This window comes from Doryrhamphus excisus, linkage group LG21 (genome assembly GCF_037039965.1).
Source record: "Doryrhamphus excisus strain RoL-2023G ecotype Guam linkage group LG21, RoL_Dexc_Guam_v1.1, whole genome shotgun sequence".
In the NCBI taxonomy this organism is placed as follows: domain Eukaryota; kingdom Metazoa; phylum Chordata; class Actinopteri; order Syngnathiformes; family Syngnathidae; genus Doryrhamphus; species Doryrhamphus excisus.
In genome coordinates, this window is record NC_136377.1 from 4,271,264 (window position 1) to 4,287,497 (window position 16,234).

General features: G+C 43.3%; 1 protein-coding gene across 2 annotated transcripts; it reads left to right on the plus strand.

Moving 5' to 3' along the window:
• Window positions 1-1,913: 1,913 nt before the first annotated feature.
• slc7a3a (solute carrier family 7 member 3a) lies at window positions 1,914-14,467 on the plus strand. 2 transcript variants are annotated; one of them, XM_078787924.1, is made up of 12 exons: window positions 1,914-2,062; window positions 8,413-8,969; window positions 9,048-9,203; window positions 10,497-10,677; window positions 10,757-10,872; window positions 11,511-11,733; window positions 11,810-11,949; window positions 12,029-12,131; window positions 12,212-12,438; window positions 12,534-12,700; window positions 13,130-13,238; window positions 14,221-14,467. In XM_078787924.1, the coding sequence occupies exons 2-12, from the start codon at window positions 8,603-8,605 to the stop codon at window positions 14,367-14,369; spliced, it is 1,938 nt and encodes a 645-aa protein (XP_078644050.1). In that variant the 5' UTR covers window positions 1,914-2,062; window positions 8,413-8,602; the 3' UTR covers window positions 14,370-14,467. The 2 variants fall into 2 exon arrangements, with proteins under 2 accessions (XP_078644050.1, XP_078644051.1); XM_078787925.1 differs by lacking the exon at window positions 1,914-2,062 and adding an exon at window positions 2,421-2,968.
• Window positions 14,468-16,234: the final 1,767 nt, after the last annotated feature.

The following is a 16,234-nucleotide window of genomic DNA, read 5'->3' on the forward strand; positions in this document are numbered from 1 at the left end:
GTAGCCTTCAAGTTATTTCCTTTAAACTTAAATAGCCAAAAAACTTACCACTTCCACACGGATAGGGAGGATAACTATTAACAGTTATTTAACCTTTAACATGAACATTAATCAAACGTAATAATTTTTTCTGGGTACATGATACCATACAGCATCCATATCAAACTTGTGTGGGCCGCACTAACAGTAACTAACTAGTGTCCTGCGGGCCGCGTGTTTGAGACCCCTGATGTAAGGTAATTTACGATGACACGGCGGTACCATTTGTGATTGGTGGTGGCAGAAACAGTTTCCTCTGTGTGTCAAACAGAAAAATTACAACATACATTATCTGGCAAAAGTGGTGAAAAAATACAGAAAAAGTGTGACAGGACCGGTTCATTTTAGATTATGGGAAGTTCTGTTGTGACCCAAAAAAAAAAAAAACAACTCATGGCGTGCCATATGAGTGTTTTTTTGTCAATATATTGGTGCATGAAGTGCATTTGTATCTAGATTTGGAAATCAGTCTCAGTTTATATAATAAGCTGGGGGGGTTACTTTACTTGGAACAGTGGGCCTTTTTGTTTCACTACAGCTCCTTCCTGTTGTTGCTTTCTCACAGTGGGGGATTAAGCAGGAAAAAAAGGGCATTCTGGCCACAGGTGGATTAACCTGAATAGGGATCTTGTGATGTTGAACGGCAGGTGATCCAAAGCAGACGTGACTATAATTGGACACAATTGTGTTCGGAATATATGACCAAATGTATTGAATAAATTATGTTATACCTTTAAATCCAGTCATGTTGGCAACAGAGGCCCAACCTTCCTCTTCGACTAGAAGGGAGACGGATCAAACAAACCAGCTTTGATGTGCTAGGGTCTTGTCCTGAGAAATGAAAGTCGACAAACATGATGGGCATAGCGGTCCAAGGCAGAGATTAGGTTGTGTTTGGTTAGCGGTTCAAGCGCTGGAGCCCTCCCAGGCTCTGCAATGACGTCCGTCTTTGTAGAAACACCTATTGGGGGTTAGCTTGATAAAGTGGAAATAAATCGAAAGAGCAGCAGCCTAAGCAGCGAGGCTGGGCAAGAACAAAAGGTGACATGACTGCCGCCCCCTTACCCAAAAAAAGGTAGGGTTTTCTATCATGGAATCCAATTTTGGTGTTAAGTTAGCGCGGTTAGAGTCCTGAAGGTCAATCAAGTTGCTGTGAAGAAAACAAGAACAAACAACGATTGCATATTCCAGAGTCTGGGTGTGTACATGTTTTGACTCATCATGCGTTGCCACACACTTTGCTTGTTGCACATTTTTCCTGTATCGTCAATGAAAACATCCATCTTTGATTGAACTGGAAGCAGACAATAACTGGAATTAATGCATTAATAGCGATAACAGCCTAGCGTTCCAGTTTCACACCAACAAGCCGAATAGCAACATTTTAAAGTTCACGCAGAGGTCGATGAAGGTCTTCAAGTGCAGTTGTGGAGTTAATTTTAAAAAGTACATCGGGAGGTTGCCTACGGCCACAGCTGTTCATGCCATCAATGACATTATAGCAATTTAAAGCAATTATTTATGACCAAACTCTTGACAGACTTAATATTATTTTAGAACATGTAGGCTGGCAACAATAACGTATATATTTATATAAGGCCTACCTAATACAGCAAAGTAGTACAGTACAGTAGTGTCTGTAAGCTTACACCAAAGATAGCTTCAAAGAAGGAGGGGCCTGACGGGCATTTCCTTATATGGGCATTACTACTATGGCGAAGCGCGTGCATATGCAGTTCATTTCCGTAACGCTTTTATAAAATACTGTACGTGTTTTCTTATTACTTTGTATCCATTCAACCATCGTCCACAAACATCGAAAGGAAACAAGACTCCAAGGCTTTCAACCATGAATGGAAAACCCCGCCCCCTATTGACGTCACTTTGTTTATACGCCCCTCTTTCAAGCGGATCAAAACCACATGCACTATCTACCCAGCGAGATATTTCATCAACTACACGACGCTCACTAAACCTTTCTTCCTGCATCTTCTGTGCGTTTTCGAGCCAAAAGACACTGAAGGTAACGCCATTCTCTGTTCACCGATGTATGCTGTAAAAAAAAAAAACACACAGCGAGAACCGTTTTGGCGGTAGACTGACGCAATCATTCTCCTTTTAAGAATTAGCATTAATTTTAGGAGAACGCGGAAATGTTGTGGTTGTTCTCAGCACGATTTTAACGAAAGGTGTTTTTTCCTCCGATTTTGTAACCGTAAGGACTGCTCAATTTGAGCGGCAATCAGCTGATGTAATAGGACCACTGCTACTTTGGGGGGGGGGGGGGGGGGGACGTCAGGAAAAAAAAAACACGAAACTTGTGAAACTAAATGGTTATACTTTATGGTGTACCCGCTAATTTTGTGTTCTTTTCATTCATTGTTTTGGTACACATCGTCACAGGGTTTATAGTAGTGTTGCTAGGCGTGGGGATTATTGTAGTGCTACTTTCGCAGACTACACAGAATGTGGGATTTTCTACAATCCGTACTAGTGATGCTTATTAACACACGCTTGAGTTTTTGTGTGTGCTTGTTCGAATAATTAAGAGACTTGCTAGCCACCATTACCCGAAGGGTGAATCACTCGCTGTAAGAACAAAGGGTCATCTGAAGCCAAATTATGTTTTGGATCGTTCGACATAAGAGTGACGTATTAACTCTCAATTAACATGAGTGACACTTCAGGTCATGGACCTATTTACCTAACATAGCCTTTATAATAATTAAAAGGGTTGAGTTGGTGCCTGATGTGGTATGTAATAATATATTAGTTATAACTCGTACAACGGCATTGCAAAATTCCTACGTTCTTTTAGTAAACAGTGAAAGCAACATTAGCACCACGCTGGAGCCGAGTGAGCCACGTAGCTAGATGCTATTTCTGTCGCTGACAGTCGCTTTACCAGCCTAATGGATAGCTAAATATCGTAAGTAAACTTAAATTTCACAATTCCAACAAATGTACATTTGTCTTCTTTTCTGGACAAGATAAATGCCATAGAAGTGAGTCATCCTCCGGTTAATGTTCCCCACTAGACTGCCAAGGGCTACCATGCGTGTGTTGCATCAGCCGGTGTTCAGCCATGCTAAAATATAAAATATATTAATTGTAGGATTAAAATGTTCTCAGTTGTTTTTTTATTGTGAATAAAACACTCTTGCCATTCAAATGTATCGATGTAGTAAAGCTTATGGGACTTCCCATGTTATGGTTTAAGCTAAACAATAGTTACTCTAAAGGACACACAACCTGGAATAAATCGGATTGTATTATGTAGTAGCATGGACGTTTTTTTTATTAGTTTTTGGTTACAATGTACATTGTGTACACGTTATTATCAATGCTCGGCAGCATGACCGATTCGGGGTGTTGCAAGGTGCAGGGTTTGTACAAGGTGTGTTTTGTATACAGTATTACAAGGGCTGTAGTTCTGCAATTTCCGTGCCCTCTTGAACCACTGTACACTGCAAATATCACTGCTTGTTTTATAGCAGGAGCAGTTCGTTCGTATAATGTATGTATAGCTTAAGTTTCAGTGATTAACTTTGTATTAACATTGAGGCATGTTTATACTTGGTTTATAAATGTGTGTGTAGATTAGGATTGATATTGAACTCTACAAGAGGAGATTTCAGAATCCGGGAAAATATTTGCCAGCAGCCATTTTACTTTTTAATTTGAACTGATCCATGTTAAAATGGCCATCCTTTGAGTATGTCTTCTCTGTTTTGAACAAACCACATTAATGGGGACGGGGCCCAGTATATCGCACTTTATAATTAGAGATGCCGTTGACTCTTCACACTGATCCGTTTGACTCTTGAGTTAATGGTTAGCGGGAGATGTTGTAGTTGACACAAAATGGTGTAGTATTTTTTCAGATAAGGTGACTTTGCCGCTCATTTGTGGTGCAGGTGAATAATCTTTTACTTTCAGTTGTAAAACTCTCGGTTGCAGTGGCAATGCTTCACTGTTTCCAAGAGCCAGCTATTTTAAGGACTGAATATTAGACCTGATATTGGGGGCTGAAAAAAAAAAGCAGATAACTGATATATCGACTCATATGAAATAAGGCATTGATGTTCATACTGCACATGAACATCGACCAATTCAGGGTGTAAGCTGGGATAGGCTCCAGCATACCCCATGTGACCCTAGTGAAGATAAGCGACATAGAAGATGGATGTCAAACATAAGGGCATGCCCTTATGTGATTGCCCATGTGATTCACTTTAAGGTGTTGCCACAAATTTGTAGTGCATTTTGCTTTGGCTAACTCTGCACTTGTTGAGTCTTTGTGATGTAGCTCCACACCTAACTCTGAATGCGAAATGAAAATATATACATTTAGTGCATTTTGGTAATTAACCTAAAATTTGAAACTATAGTTGACCATTTCAAAATCTAAACAAGTGGCTAAATTGGGCTGAAAGTGCGTTTTTTTGTTTTTAAACTGTTTTTAAACTGGATGATGACATGTTAATTCACAGCTTTGTTTATTGTAAAATTTGCTGATATTGGGGGGGCTGACTGTCTTTGTCCAACAGGTTCTACAAAATATCAATGACTGATTCAGATAATGGAATAATCCAGAATGAAATATAAAAACTTTTGGAATTTTGGTCATAGGAAGACAACACATGAAGCTATAAACATGTAACAAACACTATCAGAATGTATATAGCCAAGAAGATGGAATCTGGAGTGTGTTCCATCTTCAAAAGCAATGGAGCTAGATCCAGAAGAAAACTGCCATTACAGAAAATGCGAATAACTACTGAACTAATATTGGTATCATTATGACTCAACTTGCTTGTGTTTTCAATGAATCTTAACTATGAAATAAAAATATATGCAAGACTAATATTTATGGTATAACTCACAATATGAGGGGAACTAAGGAGGTCTGCATGCTTTCCGTTTCATTTGACTTTCATCTACGGGCGTCAACCGCGTTCATGGGAGAGTGAACGCATTTTTCGTCTGGTTGCATACCATTTCCCACTGAGCAGACATTTTTTTTTTTTGAGTTGGGGGGGCCGTGTTTGTATCCAACCCGGTGGCTTCAAGGGTCGCTCAGTGCAGGCAGGTCGGTGGTTGACCGGTCCGCACGTACTCTAGTTCAAACACTCTTGTGCAAACACGCAGAGCCTTCATGATAAGCTATAGCGGACGTTACACATACAAACATACATTGTGCCTCAAAGGGTAACATGTAAAGTGTGTGTGTGTGTGTGTGTGAGATGAATGTTCTGCATACTTCTGATCCACCTACCAGGGTTACGCAAGGTCACATTAGCCCTTTGCAGTGGATGTTTAGTCTTATGGGCGACTGAACATGATGTTCTTTCTGTTTGGATTAGACCAGTGTTGCTCAAACTCATTACATACAGTTTCCCTGACCATTTAAGGTCGAGTTAATGGTACTTTCTCTATAGCGCCAACAGAAATTGTTACTGTGTGCTTTTAGCAAACAAATAATTAATTTTCGCGTTGTGAAAATTGTCTCTGTCACCATTTGTCCCCCTAATGCTGTTGTCACCGAGTAGAAGTATTGTTACTGGTTTTCCAGAGTTGACAAATTCTACAATGTGGTTGATGGAGGAACAGTTCCAAGCTATAATTAGGTTTGTTGTGGCTTTTCAAGTTAATCCTCCTTCGGAGTCCGTAGCAGCTGTTCAGCATGGTGAAAAGCAGGACGATAGTTGTATTAGTTTAGTGTAATGCATTGGGTTGTTGAGCATGCAGTGTGCTAGCTCCAGATGCTACATTCCTAAAGCCACACCTCCGTACAACCTTACAACACTTACACAAGGTGAGCTGGGAAAGCCCACGTGAAAAGCACAGGGACAAGATTAGCTTCTTGTCAACCAGACGTCCGTGTCTAAAGGTGAGACTGGTTGTGACAAAGTGAGCTCATACAGAAATTTGTGCATTATCATTTTGAACTTATTGACGTTTAGATTTCCTTGTACAGTGTGGGAACATGTACCAGTTTCCCATCTAATGTTTATTGTCTTGTACCTCTGTTGTGCTTTTATTTCATTGTTTGACAGTAGCTACTAGGCAGGATATCGGCTTTGATACCCCGAACAGACTGGCCACGCTTTGATTTGTTGGGTATATTGTTTTAATGTTTTAAATAGCCATGACGACGTACGTCCGGGATGCTGTGTAAGAAAAGAGTGTACCAAAATTACACATTATTTGAAGTGGGATTATTGTTTGATCCTGTGTGACCTGAATCATTTGTCTATTCAAACATTGTGAGAGCTCTTGGAGACTTTTGCACCACGTGACAAGTACATTTGTATAACCAGCGACGAGGCAATTTTGCCATTTAGCCTCCGGTCAATGAAAAATTGTCTGTCTGTAAAATGTGTACTGGATTGACAACAGCTTGTCACATGCTAAGATAATTTATGCCAGCGCATGTGATCGTTCACGTTTGGACCGACTTTCTGGCCTCTTTGTTTACACATTTTGCCTGGCTCTCACTGTCTCTCTGGTGGCAGCTAGGCTAGCTCGTTTTTGTCCCATGGGTGAGCTACAAATGGCTACCATATTGGTTGCTTCACTAAGTATTTTAAGTGTTCTATTCAAACATGATGCCTGTATTTAATGAACAATGAGCACACGGAGTGGAGATGTGATTTTTAATAAAAGTGCAATTTAAATTTTGTCACATTTGTTCAAGACAAATGCCTTTTTGGACTAAATAGGTCAGGTAACAAAAGGAGGTTCGAGTAAGTTCTGCTGGTTATTCCAACTATTCATTTTCTATGCCGCTTATTCTCACTAGAGTCGTGGGAGTAGGCTGGAGCCTATCCCAGCTGTCTTTGGGCGAGTGGCGGCGCACACCCTGGACTGGTCGCCAGCCAATCACAGGGTACATATAGACAAACAACCATTCACACTCACATTCATACCTATGGACAATTTGGAGTCGCCAATTAACCTAGCATGTTTTTGGAATGTGGGAGGAAACCGGAGTACCTGGAGAAAACCCACGCAAGCACGGGTAGAACATGCAAACTCCACACAGAGATTCAAACCCAGATCTCCTGACTGTGTGGCCAACATGCTAACCACTTTGTCTTCCGTGCGGCCCTGCTGGTTGTTGAAAAATTGTGCTTCACAATCCTAGGAGAAACGCTGAATTGTATTCGCTTTGGTTAGAGTACATTCTGATTTGAGTCGGACCTTAAGGAACAACCTAATGACGCTAACCAAGGTCATATTTTTCCTATGCATTAAAATGTGTCCTCTGCGTCCAAAATGACCAGAGCATGACATTACCATGGTGTTGCTAGCCGGAATATACCGCAGGGGTCATTGACCTGCAGTCTAGTACATTTCACGCACTGTGGGTTGGGAGCTCACGTCTGTCCACGTCAAAGCTTGTGTTGACCAAGTCAGGTGATCGGGGGTGCTTACAAACACAAACACAAGGGCGCTGCAATGGGCACAGTCACATGTTGTGTTGTGAGCTGCTCTATTGGGTACACGCACGCATGTTTTTGTCCTCTGTCGTCCTTCACGCTATTCCCTGAGACACTTGATTGCTAAACATCATCCAAGGGCAGCGAATAAAGGTTGAACTGATTTCCAAAAAAGTCAGCAACCACCTCCTCTTGGGTTACACTGTGTTTACAATAGAGAAGGCACCTGTTGTATTACATGCACTTTATTTGTGTATTTATCCAGCTTCTCTGCAGGCTGCTGCCTTGGCTTATCGAACTGCTGTTTTCTTCTCCTCTGTTGATATTAGCTTGCAGATATTAAACCATGTGTTCCCAGCACTGCCTGTGGCGTTCCCAGGCCTCTCCCTGTGCATCTCTATCTACTGAGAAAACACAACTCTAGTAGTAAAAGGGGCCCCTTGACTGCACTGTAGCTGGAAGTCTTTTGGTCTTGTTTTCTGAACACGATATACACGATGCCAGGTTTATTTATTTATCAAAGCCCAATTCAACTTAACGGCTGTGCCGTGTAATGGCCTCAAAGAAGTGGCTCTATGAATTCCTGGAAGTTGCATAACCGCAGCCGAAACAGGTTCTCAAATGGTGCAACGTATTCTGGGTCCTTTCCAAACTGTATGACCGGCTTGTTCGTTGGCTGCTAAAGCCGAGGAGAATTACTTCCTGGAGGGGTTTCAAACCTTCCAACCTTCCTCCTTGGCGACGTTCTGTGTAACTAGGCAAGTAGCTGTGAAGGTGGAAACATTCGAGGGTTTAATTTCACTGCAAGAAGCCAACTTGCAAATAGCCGCGGCAACAGCTTGTCCGGGAGAAAATTGTGCTGCACGTTGCCAAGTGTTGAGAAAATTTGGCAGTTGCTGAATAGTTTTATCTTTTGCTTCTTTCACAGGTCTTAGAAGCCAGTGCTGCAAATACTGCCACCACAGGCCTGCCTGCCTGATCCTGCTCTGAACACACCTACGTGGACAAACAGCTTCACCTACACCATCTGCTCAAAAGTTTGTCCGCGCCGTGTGTGTCCATCACACTCGAGAGAGGGATCAAATCACATCGCACCCACACACAGGCTCGCAGCAAATATGGCCAGAATGCTGTCCCGTTTTGGACAAATGCTCCTTCGTCGCCGTACTTTGGACTTGGCCAGCGAAGAGACACGCTTCGCCCGATGCCTGTCCACCCTGGATCTTATTGCCTTGGGTGTAGGCTCCACGCTAGGCGCCGGTGTGTATGTGCTGGCCGGAGAAGTGGCACGAGATAAAGCCGGGCCCGCCATCGTGCTGTGTTTCCTCATCGCTGCGCTCTCCTCCATGTTGGCCGGCCTGTGCTATGCCGAATTTGGAGCTCGCGTTCCTAAGACGGGTTCTGCGTACCTTTACAGTTATGTGACAGTCGGAGAGATCTGGGCCTTCATCACTGGGTGGAACCTCATTCTCTCGTATGTGATTGGTGAGTGGGGAATCTTTACTTTTATACATTTCTCACTCTACCCTCCGCCTCCATGAACTTCTTGTCCCTTTCTTCCAGGCACTGCAAGTGTGGCCCGCGCATGGAGCTCCACATTCGACAACCTTGTGGAGCAGAAGATCTCTGTTTTCTTTAAAGCCTCCATGACCATGAAAGTGCCTGTGTTGGCACAGTACCCCGACCTGTTTGCCCTCATACTGGTGCTGCTACTTACTGGTAGGTCCACATTGAATCCAGACTAAGGTGCAGATTGAGGAATTAATTGGCTCCCTGTGTGACAGCGATAGCCTCGGGCAGGGGTCTGCAATCTTTAGCATCCAGAGAGTCACATGGGACAATTTCCATCCATTTCCATTAAACCCCTTTCGGAGCCACAAAACCTATTTGACCATGAAACTGAAGGAAATAAATATAGTCCCCGTTCCTGTCTTCCTGTTGGCTTGACCCAGTTATCAGACACACAACGTTGCTACCTGGTAATTAGTTGTGTATTTTAAGCATTATAGTATTATCGCACATTGTTTAGTTCCAGTTCCACCACCCACGTCGCTCACGTTGCCATTGTTGGTTAGCGGCAAAAGGAAGGTAGCAAAGTAATGGTTTCACACCAAGTCAACTCACCATAAAACACTGTCCCAAATACTTCAGGTGGAGAACTGCATTCCAGAACCGTGAAAAGCTCATGTCTGTGTCAGAAGAGATGACATGGTGACTACACAGAAGCCAGTGGGAGGGGTTGCTATTGGACAACATGTCATATCAGTATGCGCAAAGACGAAGTGCGTTGTTACAGATTTAAAATGAAATTATCCGACGAGGAGACCCAAGTTCAATTCCACCCTCTGTCATTTCTGTGTGGAGTTTGCATGTTTTGAGTTTTCTCCGGGTACTCCGGTTTCCTCCCACATTCCAAAAACATTCTAGGTTAATTGGCGACTCCAAATTGTCCATAGGTATGAATGTGAGTGTGAATGGTTGTTTGTCTATATGTGCCCTGTGATTGGCTGGCCACCAGTCCAGGGTGTACCCCGCCTCTCAGACAGCTAGGATAGGCTCCAGCATCCCCTGCAACCCTTGTGAGGATAAGCGGTAGAAAATGAATGAATGAATATAAATAAAAATGTTTGCATAAAAAAAATAGCACAGAAAATTTAAAAAAAATACATTTAAATTAAAGAGGACTGAAAAGGGTCAATACTGGAGGGGACTAACAAAAACAAAAAATACATAAATCAAGTGAAAAAAAACTAAATTGCAGGACGATTCCAAATATAAATATTATGAGTCCCTGCATTGAACACAAAATCATTAATAGTAACTAATAAAAATAACACGGAAAATGTCAATATAGAAAAGCCATTCATCCATCGGCGATAACGCAAGTGTGGGATGCACACAGGAACATTGATGACTGGTGTCGGGAATGGTGACATCTCAGCCCACGCTCCGTGACTGACCTGTTGCTGATGAAATGTGAACCGTCACGTCTTAAAACTTGTGTGCCCTCAGGACTGCTGGCCTTTGGAGTGAGCGAGTCAGCGCTGGTGAACAAAATCTTCACCGGCATCAACTTGGTGGTTCTGGGCTTCGTGATCATCTCGGGCTTTGTGAAGGGAGAAACAGCCAACTGGAACCTGACGTTGGACGACTATAAGAGTTTCCTTAACAACACCAACACAAGCAAGACTCAGTAAACACATTATAATCTGTTTGGTTTGAGAGAGGGGGGGGTGCATTTGATTCCTAACCATCTGTTTTCCATCATCTAGTATTGAGAAAGCATTTGGGACTGGTGGCTTTGCTCCGTTCGGCCTCACCGGCGTCATGTCTGGTGCCGCGACATGCTTCTACGCCTTTGTGGGCTTTGACTGCATCGCCACGACAAGTATGTAAATATTAGCTTCTTAGCTTATTCATGTTTTTTTTATGACTACGAGCCACACCTCGGCAATGAAAAGGCACATACTTAAGTGTTGTGTTCGTGGTCACGTGACACAAAGGGGTGCTTTTGGGCCAGTGGGATTACATAAGTACAGGGGGAGGCCTGGTGCGGCACCTGTTTTCTGCCATTTCTTATGTAACTCGAGTGCCGCAAAAAGCAAGTTTGGTGTCGGGGGCACCTTGCGTGTTGGCAAATAAACACGCCCAATTCCAGCGAGCCGCTGCGTGCCTGGGTGTGAAATCAACATTCCGCTTATTGTCTTCACATTCTACAAATTCAGGTGTTTTTGTTAGGCTTCAATACCTCTTAAGCTTGCACCTCCTACTTCGGTACGTGACAAAAAAAAAACCTTAAACTGTATTATGGAAAGCAGGAAGTGGACAAACAACAGTTACTGATTGTAAAAGTACCAGATGGAGGAGTAGGATTTAATAAGCTTTGCTTCTTCCTACTCCTTTTGGACATGTGGAACTGTGAACTAATTATGTGATGCATTCAATTGTAATCTGATGCATGTTCAAATGAAATTAAACCATTACCATTAATGTCAAAACCTTCATTTTTTTCTCGTCTCTCAACAGGCGAGGAGGCCAAGAATCCGATGCGTTCCATTCCCATCGGAATTGTGGCCTCGCTGCTCATCTGCTTCTTCGCCTATTTCGGCGTGTCCGCCGCCCTGACCCTCATGATGCCGTACTACCAGCTGAACACCCAGAGCCCTCTACCTGAGGCCTTCACATACGTGGGATGGGCCCCGGCCCGCTACATTGTGGCCGTGGGCTCCCTCTGCGCTCTGTCCACCAGGTAAAGGACGACTGGTGGTTGATTTGTGTGGATTTTTGTTTAAAAAAAAAAAAATGTCTTCACCATCTTCTCCTAGCCTGCTTGGCTCCATGTTCCCCATGCCCCGCGTCATCTACGCTATGGCAGAGGACGGGCTGCTGTTCCGTGCTCTATCCAGGATGAACGTTCGCACCAAGACGCCTCTGCTTGCCACTATTGCTTCTGGCATCGTCGCAGGTAAGCTACTATTGTTTTTTTTCCAAGTAGTGTTCCTGCTATTACAATTTCTCTAATCACATTTTTTTCTTTCCCACAGCTCTGATGGCCTTCCTGTTTGACCTTGCAGCGTTAGTTGACCTCATGTCCATCGGAACCCTGCTGGCGTACTCACTGGTGGCCATCTGTGTTCTAATCCTTCGGTAAACCCCTCCAGCTACTTTGTTAGGACTTTCTAGTCACAATAATGTGATTTTTAAATACACGCTTCCTGTTAAAAAAGGTACCAGCCGGGCACCTTGAACTCATCCAGCCAAACGGAGAAGCTGGTGGAGCTGGTGGAAGGCGAGAAGGTGGCAGTGAGCGGCGGGGACAGCGGCGACGAGTACACCGAGAACGAGGAGAAGCCCCTCCAAGAGGTTTTCACTTACAGGCTGCTCTTCTGCCCGAGCGGCAAGACCCCCACGCAGACATCAGGGATGATCGTCTACGCCACCACCGCCATCATTTGTGAGTCCACATCCTGGAAAGAAGCACATGTCGTTATCTTTATTATCTTAACGTAAAAACCAAAACAAACCAACCTTCCTTGTGGCTCTCCGCAGCGGTCTTTATCACAGTGCTGTGTATCATCGTGGCCAACCTTTGGCCGCAGCTGCTCGCCGGACACGCAGTCGTCGTGGTGTCCTGTGTTATTTTGGCTCTGCTGTGCGGCGTCTGCCTTATCATCATCTGGAGGCAGCCCGAGAGCAAGGAGGCCCTGACCTTCAAGGTAACGCTTTGGTAGAAAAATGGCGCTTGTTGTGTTTTTGGAATGCTGCTACACTTCATTTAGCAGATGAGAACATTGTGTCACCGGAACAAACTACTTGTGTTTGACTTCCACGTGTGTATGCGGGTAGCCACCCCCTCCACCCAACCCCCCCACTTCAGGGTCATATAAATCGAGTGACCTAAAATACAGTTTGTGTGTATACAAAAGGTTTCTTCTGTCAGTGTCACCTCCAAAGAGTTGTTGACGCTTGCCATTTTCAGGAGAGAACATAAAGTTAAACCGGTAGTGTTGGGAGCCTTCGTGGCAGGATCACGAAAAAAGCCAAAGAAAAAGCAAAAAAAAAAAAACCAACACGCCATATTTATGTTTCAACTCCAAATGGCAGCACCGCTATGTTTAATCGTATTGTCTCGCTCTTTTTCCCAGGTCCCTCTGCTTCCTTGGTTGCCTCTCTTCAGCGTTTTCGTCAACATCTACCTCATGTTGCAGCTGGACAAGGGCACCTGGTGTCGCTTCACCGTCTGGATGGTCATAGGTACGTTTTGGTCACTTTCACGCTTTCAACTTTTTTTAAAAGGCAAAATATCCAACCTTGGTGGTTGGGTTTATTCCACACATATTTCCAAGTGGTCCATAGCTGATATTGCTGTATTTGCATCCACTTTGCATACTCCCAAAATGCATGCAAACTGTACTAGCGTCAGGATTGGCAATTACAACTATTATTATTAAAGGGGACCTATTTTACTTTTTCCATTTTTCTAAGCCATAAATGTAGTTTAGAATGTTGTAGTCTCGTGTTAAACGATGCCAAAGTTTCAGATAATGAGGTTCTCAAATTCAGAAGTGAGCCCTGAAAGAAGTTCAGGATGGCTCAAAACGCTCGGTTTTAAAAGGCGTGGTAAAATTGCCCCTTTGTGATGTCACAGAGGCGGGCAGGAATACATTAAAATACATTACATTATAATATTCATTAATTTTCTACCGCTTTGGGTAGGGGGGTGCTGGAGCCTATCCCAGCTGTCTTCGGGCGAGAGGCAGGGTACACCCTGGACTGGTGGCCAGCCAATCACAGGGCACATATAGACAAACAACCATTCACACTCACATTCATACCTATGGACAATTTGGAGTCGCTAATTAACCTAGCATGTTTTTGGAATGTGGGAGGAAACCGGAGTACCCGGAAAAAACCCACACATGCACGGGGAGAACATGCAAACTCCACACAGAGATGGCCGAGGGTGGAATTGAACCCTGGTCTGCGCGCTAACCACTCGCTAATGTGGCGCCTAACTCCACACAGAGATGGCCGAGGGTGGTACATTATAATACATAATAATACATTAGAAAGAAATGCAGCTGAATAGGTGCAGATACTGGAAGAACCAGAAAGCTGTGTGTGCTGGTTATTGTGTGGACTTGCCCTGCTCTATAAGAGTCCACCAAAAACACACAGAACCTTGGAAATAAAACCAAGTTGGATTTGACAAACTGTCCTGACATGGACTTCTCAGGTTTCGCCATCTACTTCTTCTACGGCATCAAGAACAGCAGCGCTAACCAGTCGTCCCCGCGCAAATACGAGCCGGCTCTGCAGTCCAAGAGCCCCATTTACAAGGGGGCCCCCGACGACAGCGACATGGAGGGGGGCAGCAGCCCCTGATAACAACCGACGTGGTCCCGGAGAAGGTGGCGAGGGAGCTGGAGCTTGAAGGGAGAGGAGGCCACACATCTTTACCTCGAAACTTGACGGTTAAGACACTGTGTCGTCTTGTGCGTTTGTCGTTAGCCACGTTGCTCTCTACTCTAAAACTCTTTTTTTTTTTTAAAAAAAAAACCTCAGAAAACGAGCGGTTGTGACGTCACTCACTTTTTCCCTTCCTTCTTTTGTCTCACATGAGTTGAGATGACAACTCGATTGCACCAGCCTGTCGCTTTGTGTCCTGCTGTGTGTGTAGTACGTGTGTGTAAAACAGGGTAGCGCTACAGCTAACGGGCTGCAGTCCATAATGAACTCCATAGCACACCATCCACGTTGACGCTAGACGCAACACCTCAAGAAGTTTGTCATATCGGACTCAGTTCAACGTCTTAGGTCAAACGTAGGCGGTTGCTGCATTTCTTACTCAATATCCATACATCACTCTGCCTTTTAACTGGTTGGTCATTTGGGACTTTAAATGCCACATTTCCACTGCACAGTAGCTTAAAACCAAACTGGAAAAACCCAATTGAATACATCAGCTTTATCTGAGAGGATATTTCTATTGCACCCGGCTCGGTTTGGGTTCCGGTTCCCTGGTGTACCCCTTTAACACGCATTTAGAATGTTCCAAACTGCAAAAAAAACAAAAACTAGCCTCATTGCATGCATCAGTAGCAATGCCAACAACAAAGGACCGACAATGCCTTTAAGACTATTATAGGCTATTATTTAAGGTTATTATAGAGGACACTAAGGGCACACTGGGACTAGAAACTGTACTTGTCAAGTGTTTGCAGCAAAATGGAGACTGCGGAGCGTTAATACCGCAGCGTACACCGCTAAGGCACAGCAACTGGCAAATGTTACAGTGGCCACCCACATGGTGTTGGCCCAGCTGACCAGAAATAGTACCTGCTTTTTACCAATGAAAAAAACACTAATAGGTACTGTGCAGTGGAAAAATGGGAAATTAAACCCCCTCGAAATAAAGCCTGGAACTGTGTTGAAATATTTAAATGTTATTTTGTGTTGAGTTGGAGCACTTAAGGAGCTCATTGTCATCCAATGAATGGGTCAAGTGTGGAAAATGAAGGCATTTATAACGACAATTTGCCTCATGGTTCACAACTAACTTGTTTTTGTTGTTGTTGAACTTCTTCGTGGGAGCTTCGTTTCAATTGAAACTTGGCAGCTTTGTCTGTTAAGTACTTCTACTTACTCCAGTAGAGTGGTCCATATTTAAATGTGTATAATAATTTGGGGAAAATTCTTAGCACCATTGCAATCAGTTGCTACTTAGAGACTGTGATGTTTTGTTTTTGGAATTGCCGCATGTACATATTTTCCCCAAAATGGGTCTCAGATTAATTTTATTAGAGTAAAAAAAAAAAAACAATATACTATTTTATTGATCAAGAAACATGGCTTTTTTGATTCATGTTGTGATAAATTAATGTGTAGTTTTCTTAATCTTTTAGTTTTTGTACAGTATTTTTCCTAAATATAATTTTTGACCAAAACAAATGAAATATTTCTGCTTCTGAAAGAGTTGGTCTCTAAATTGTGTCATTTTAACCCGCTGCTGGGAGTCAAAACATATGTGCATTACTGTATTGTACAGTATTTGTATGTGCTTTACTGTATTGTACAGTATTTGTGTAAACATATTTCTATAATGCTGTAAATTAGACAAATGTCTCCCCTGCCCAACTTTACTGTATGCTGCTGAAAAAAAAGTTTGTTTTGTAGATGATTTTAAATCAATAAGTAGTGCCTGAAGAATCATCTACGTAACAGGAAAGCACCAAGGCTGGTTGAGCTTT

Coding starts and splice junctions, on each gene's coding strand:
- slc7a3a (XM_078787924.1), top strand. CDS start 8,603: ATGGCCAGAATGCTGTCCCGTTTTGGACAAATGCTCCTTCGTCGCCGT. Junction 12,701..13,129: donor AGGAGGCCCTGACCTTCAAG/GTAACGCTTTGG, acceptor TCTTTTTCCCAG/GTCCCTCTGCTTCCTTGGTT. Junction 13,239..14,220: donor CACCGTCTGGATGGTCATAG/GTACGTTTTGGT, acceptor TGGACTTCTCAG/GTTTCGCCATCTACTTCTTC.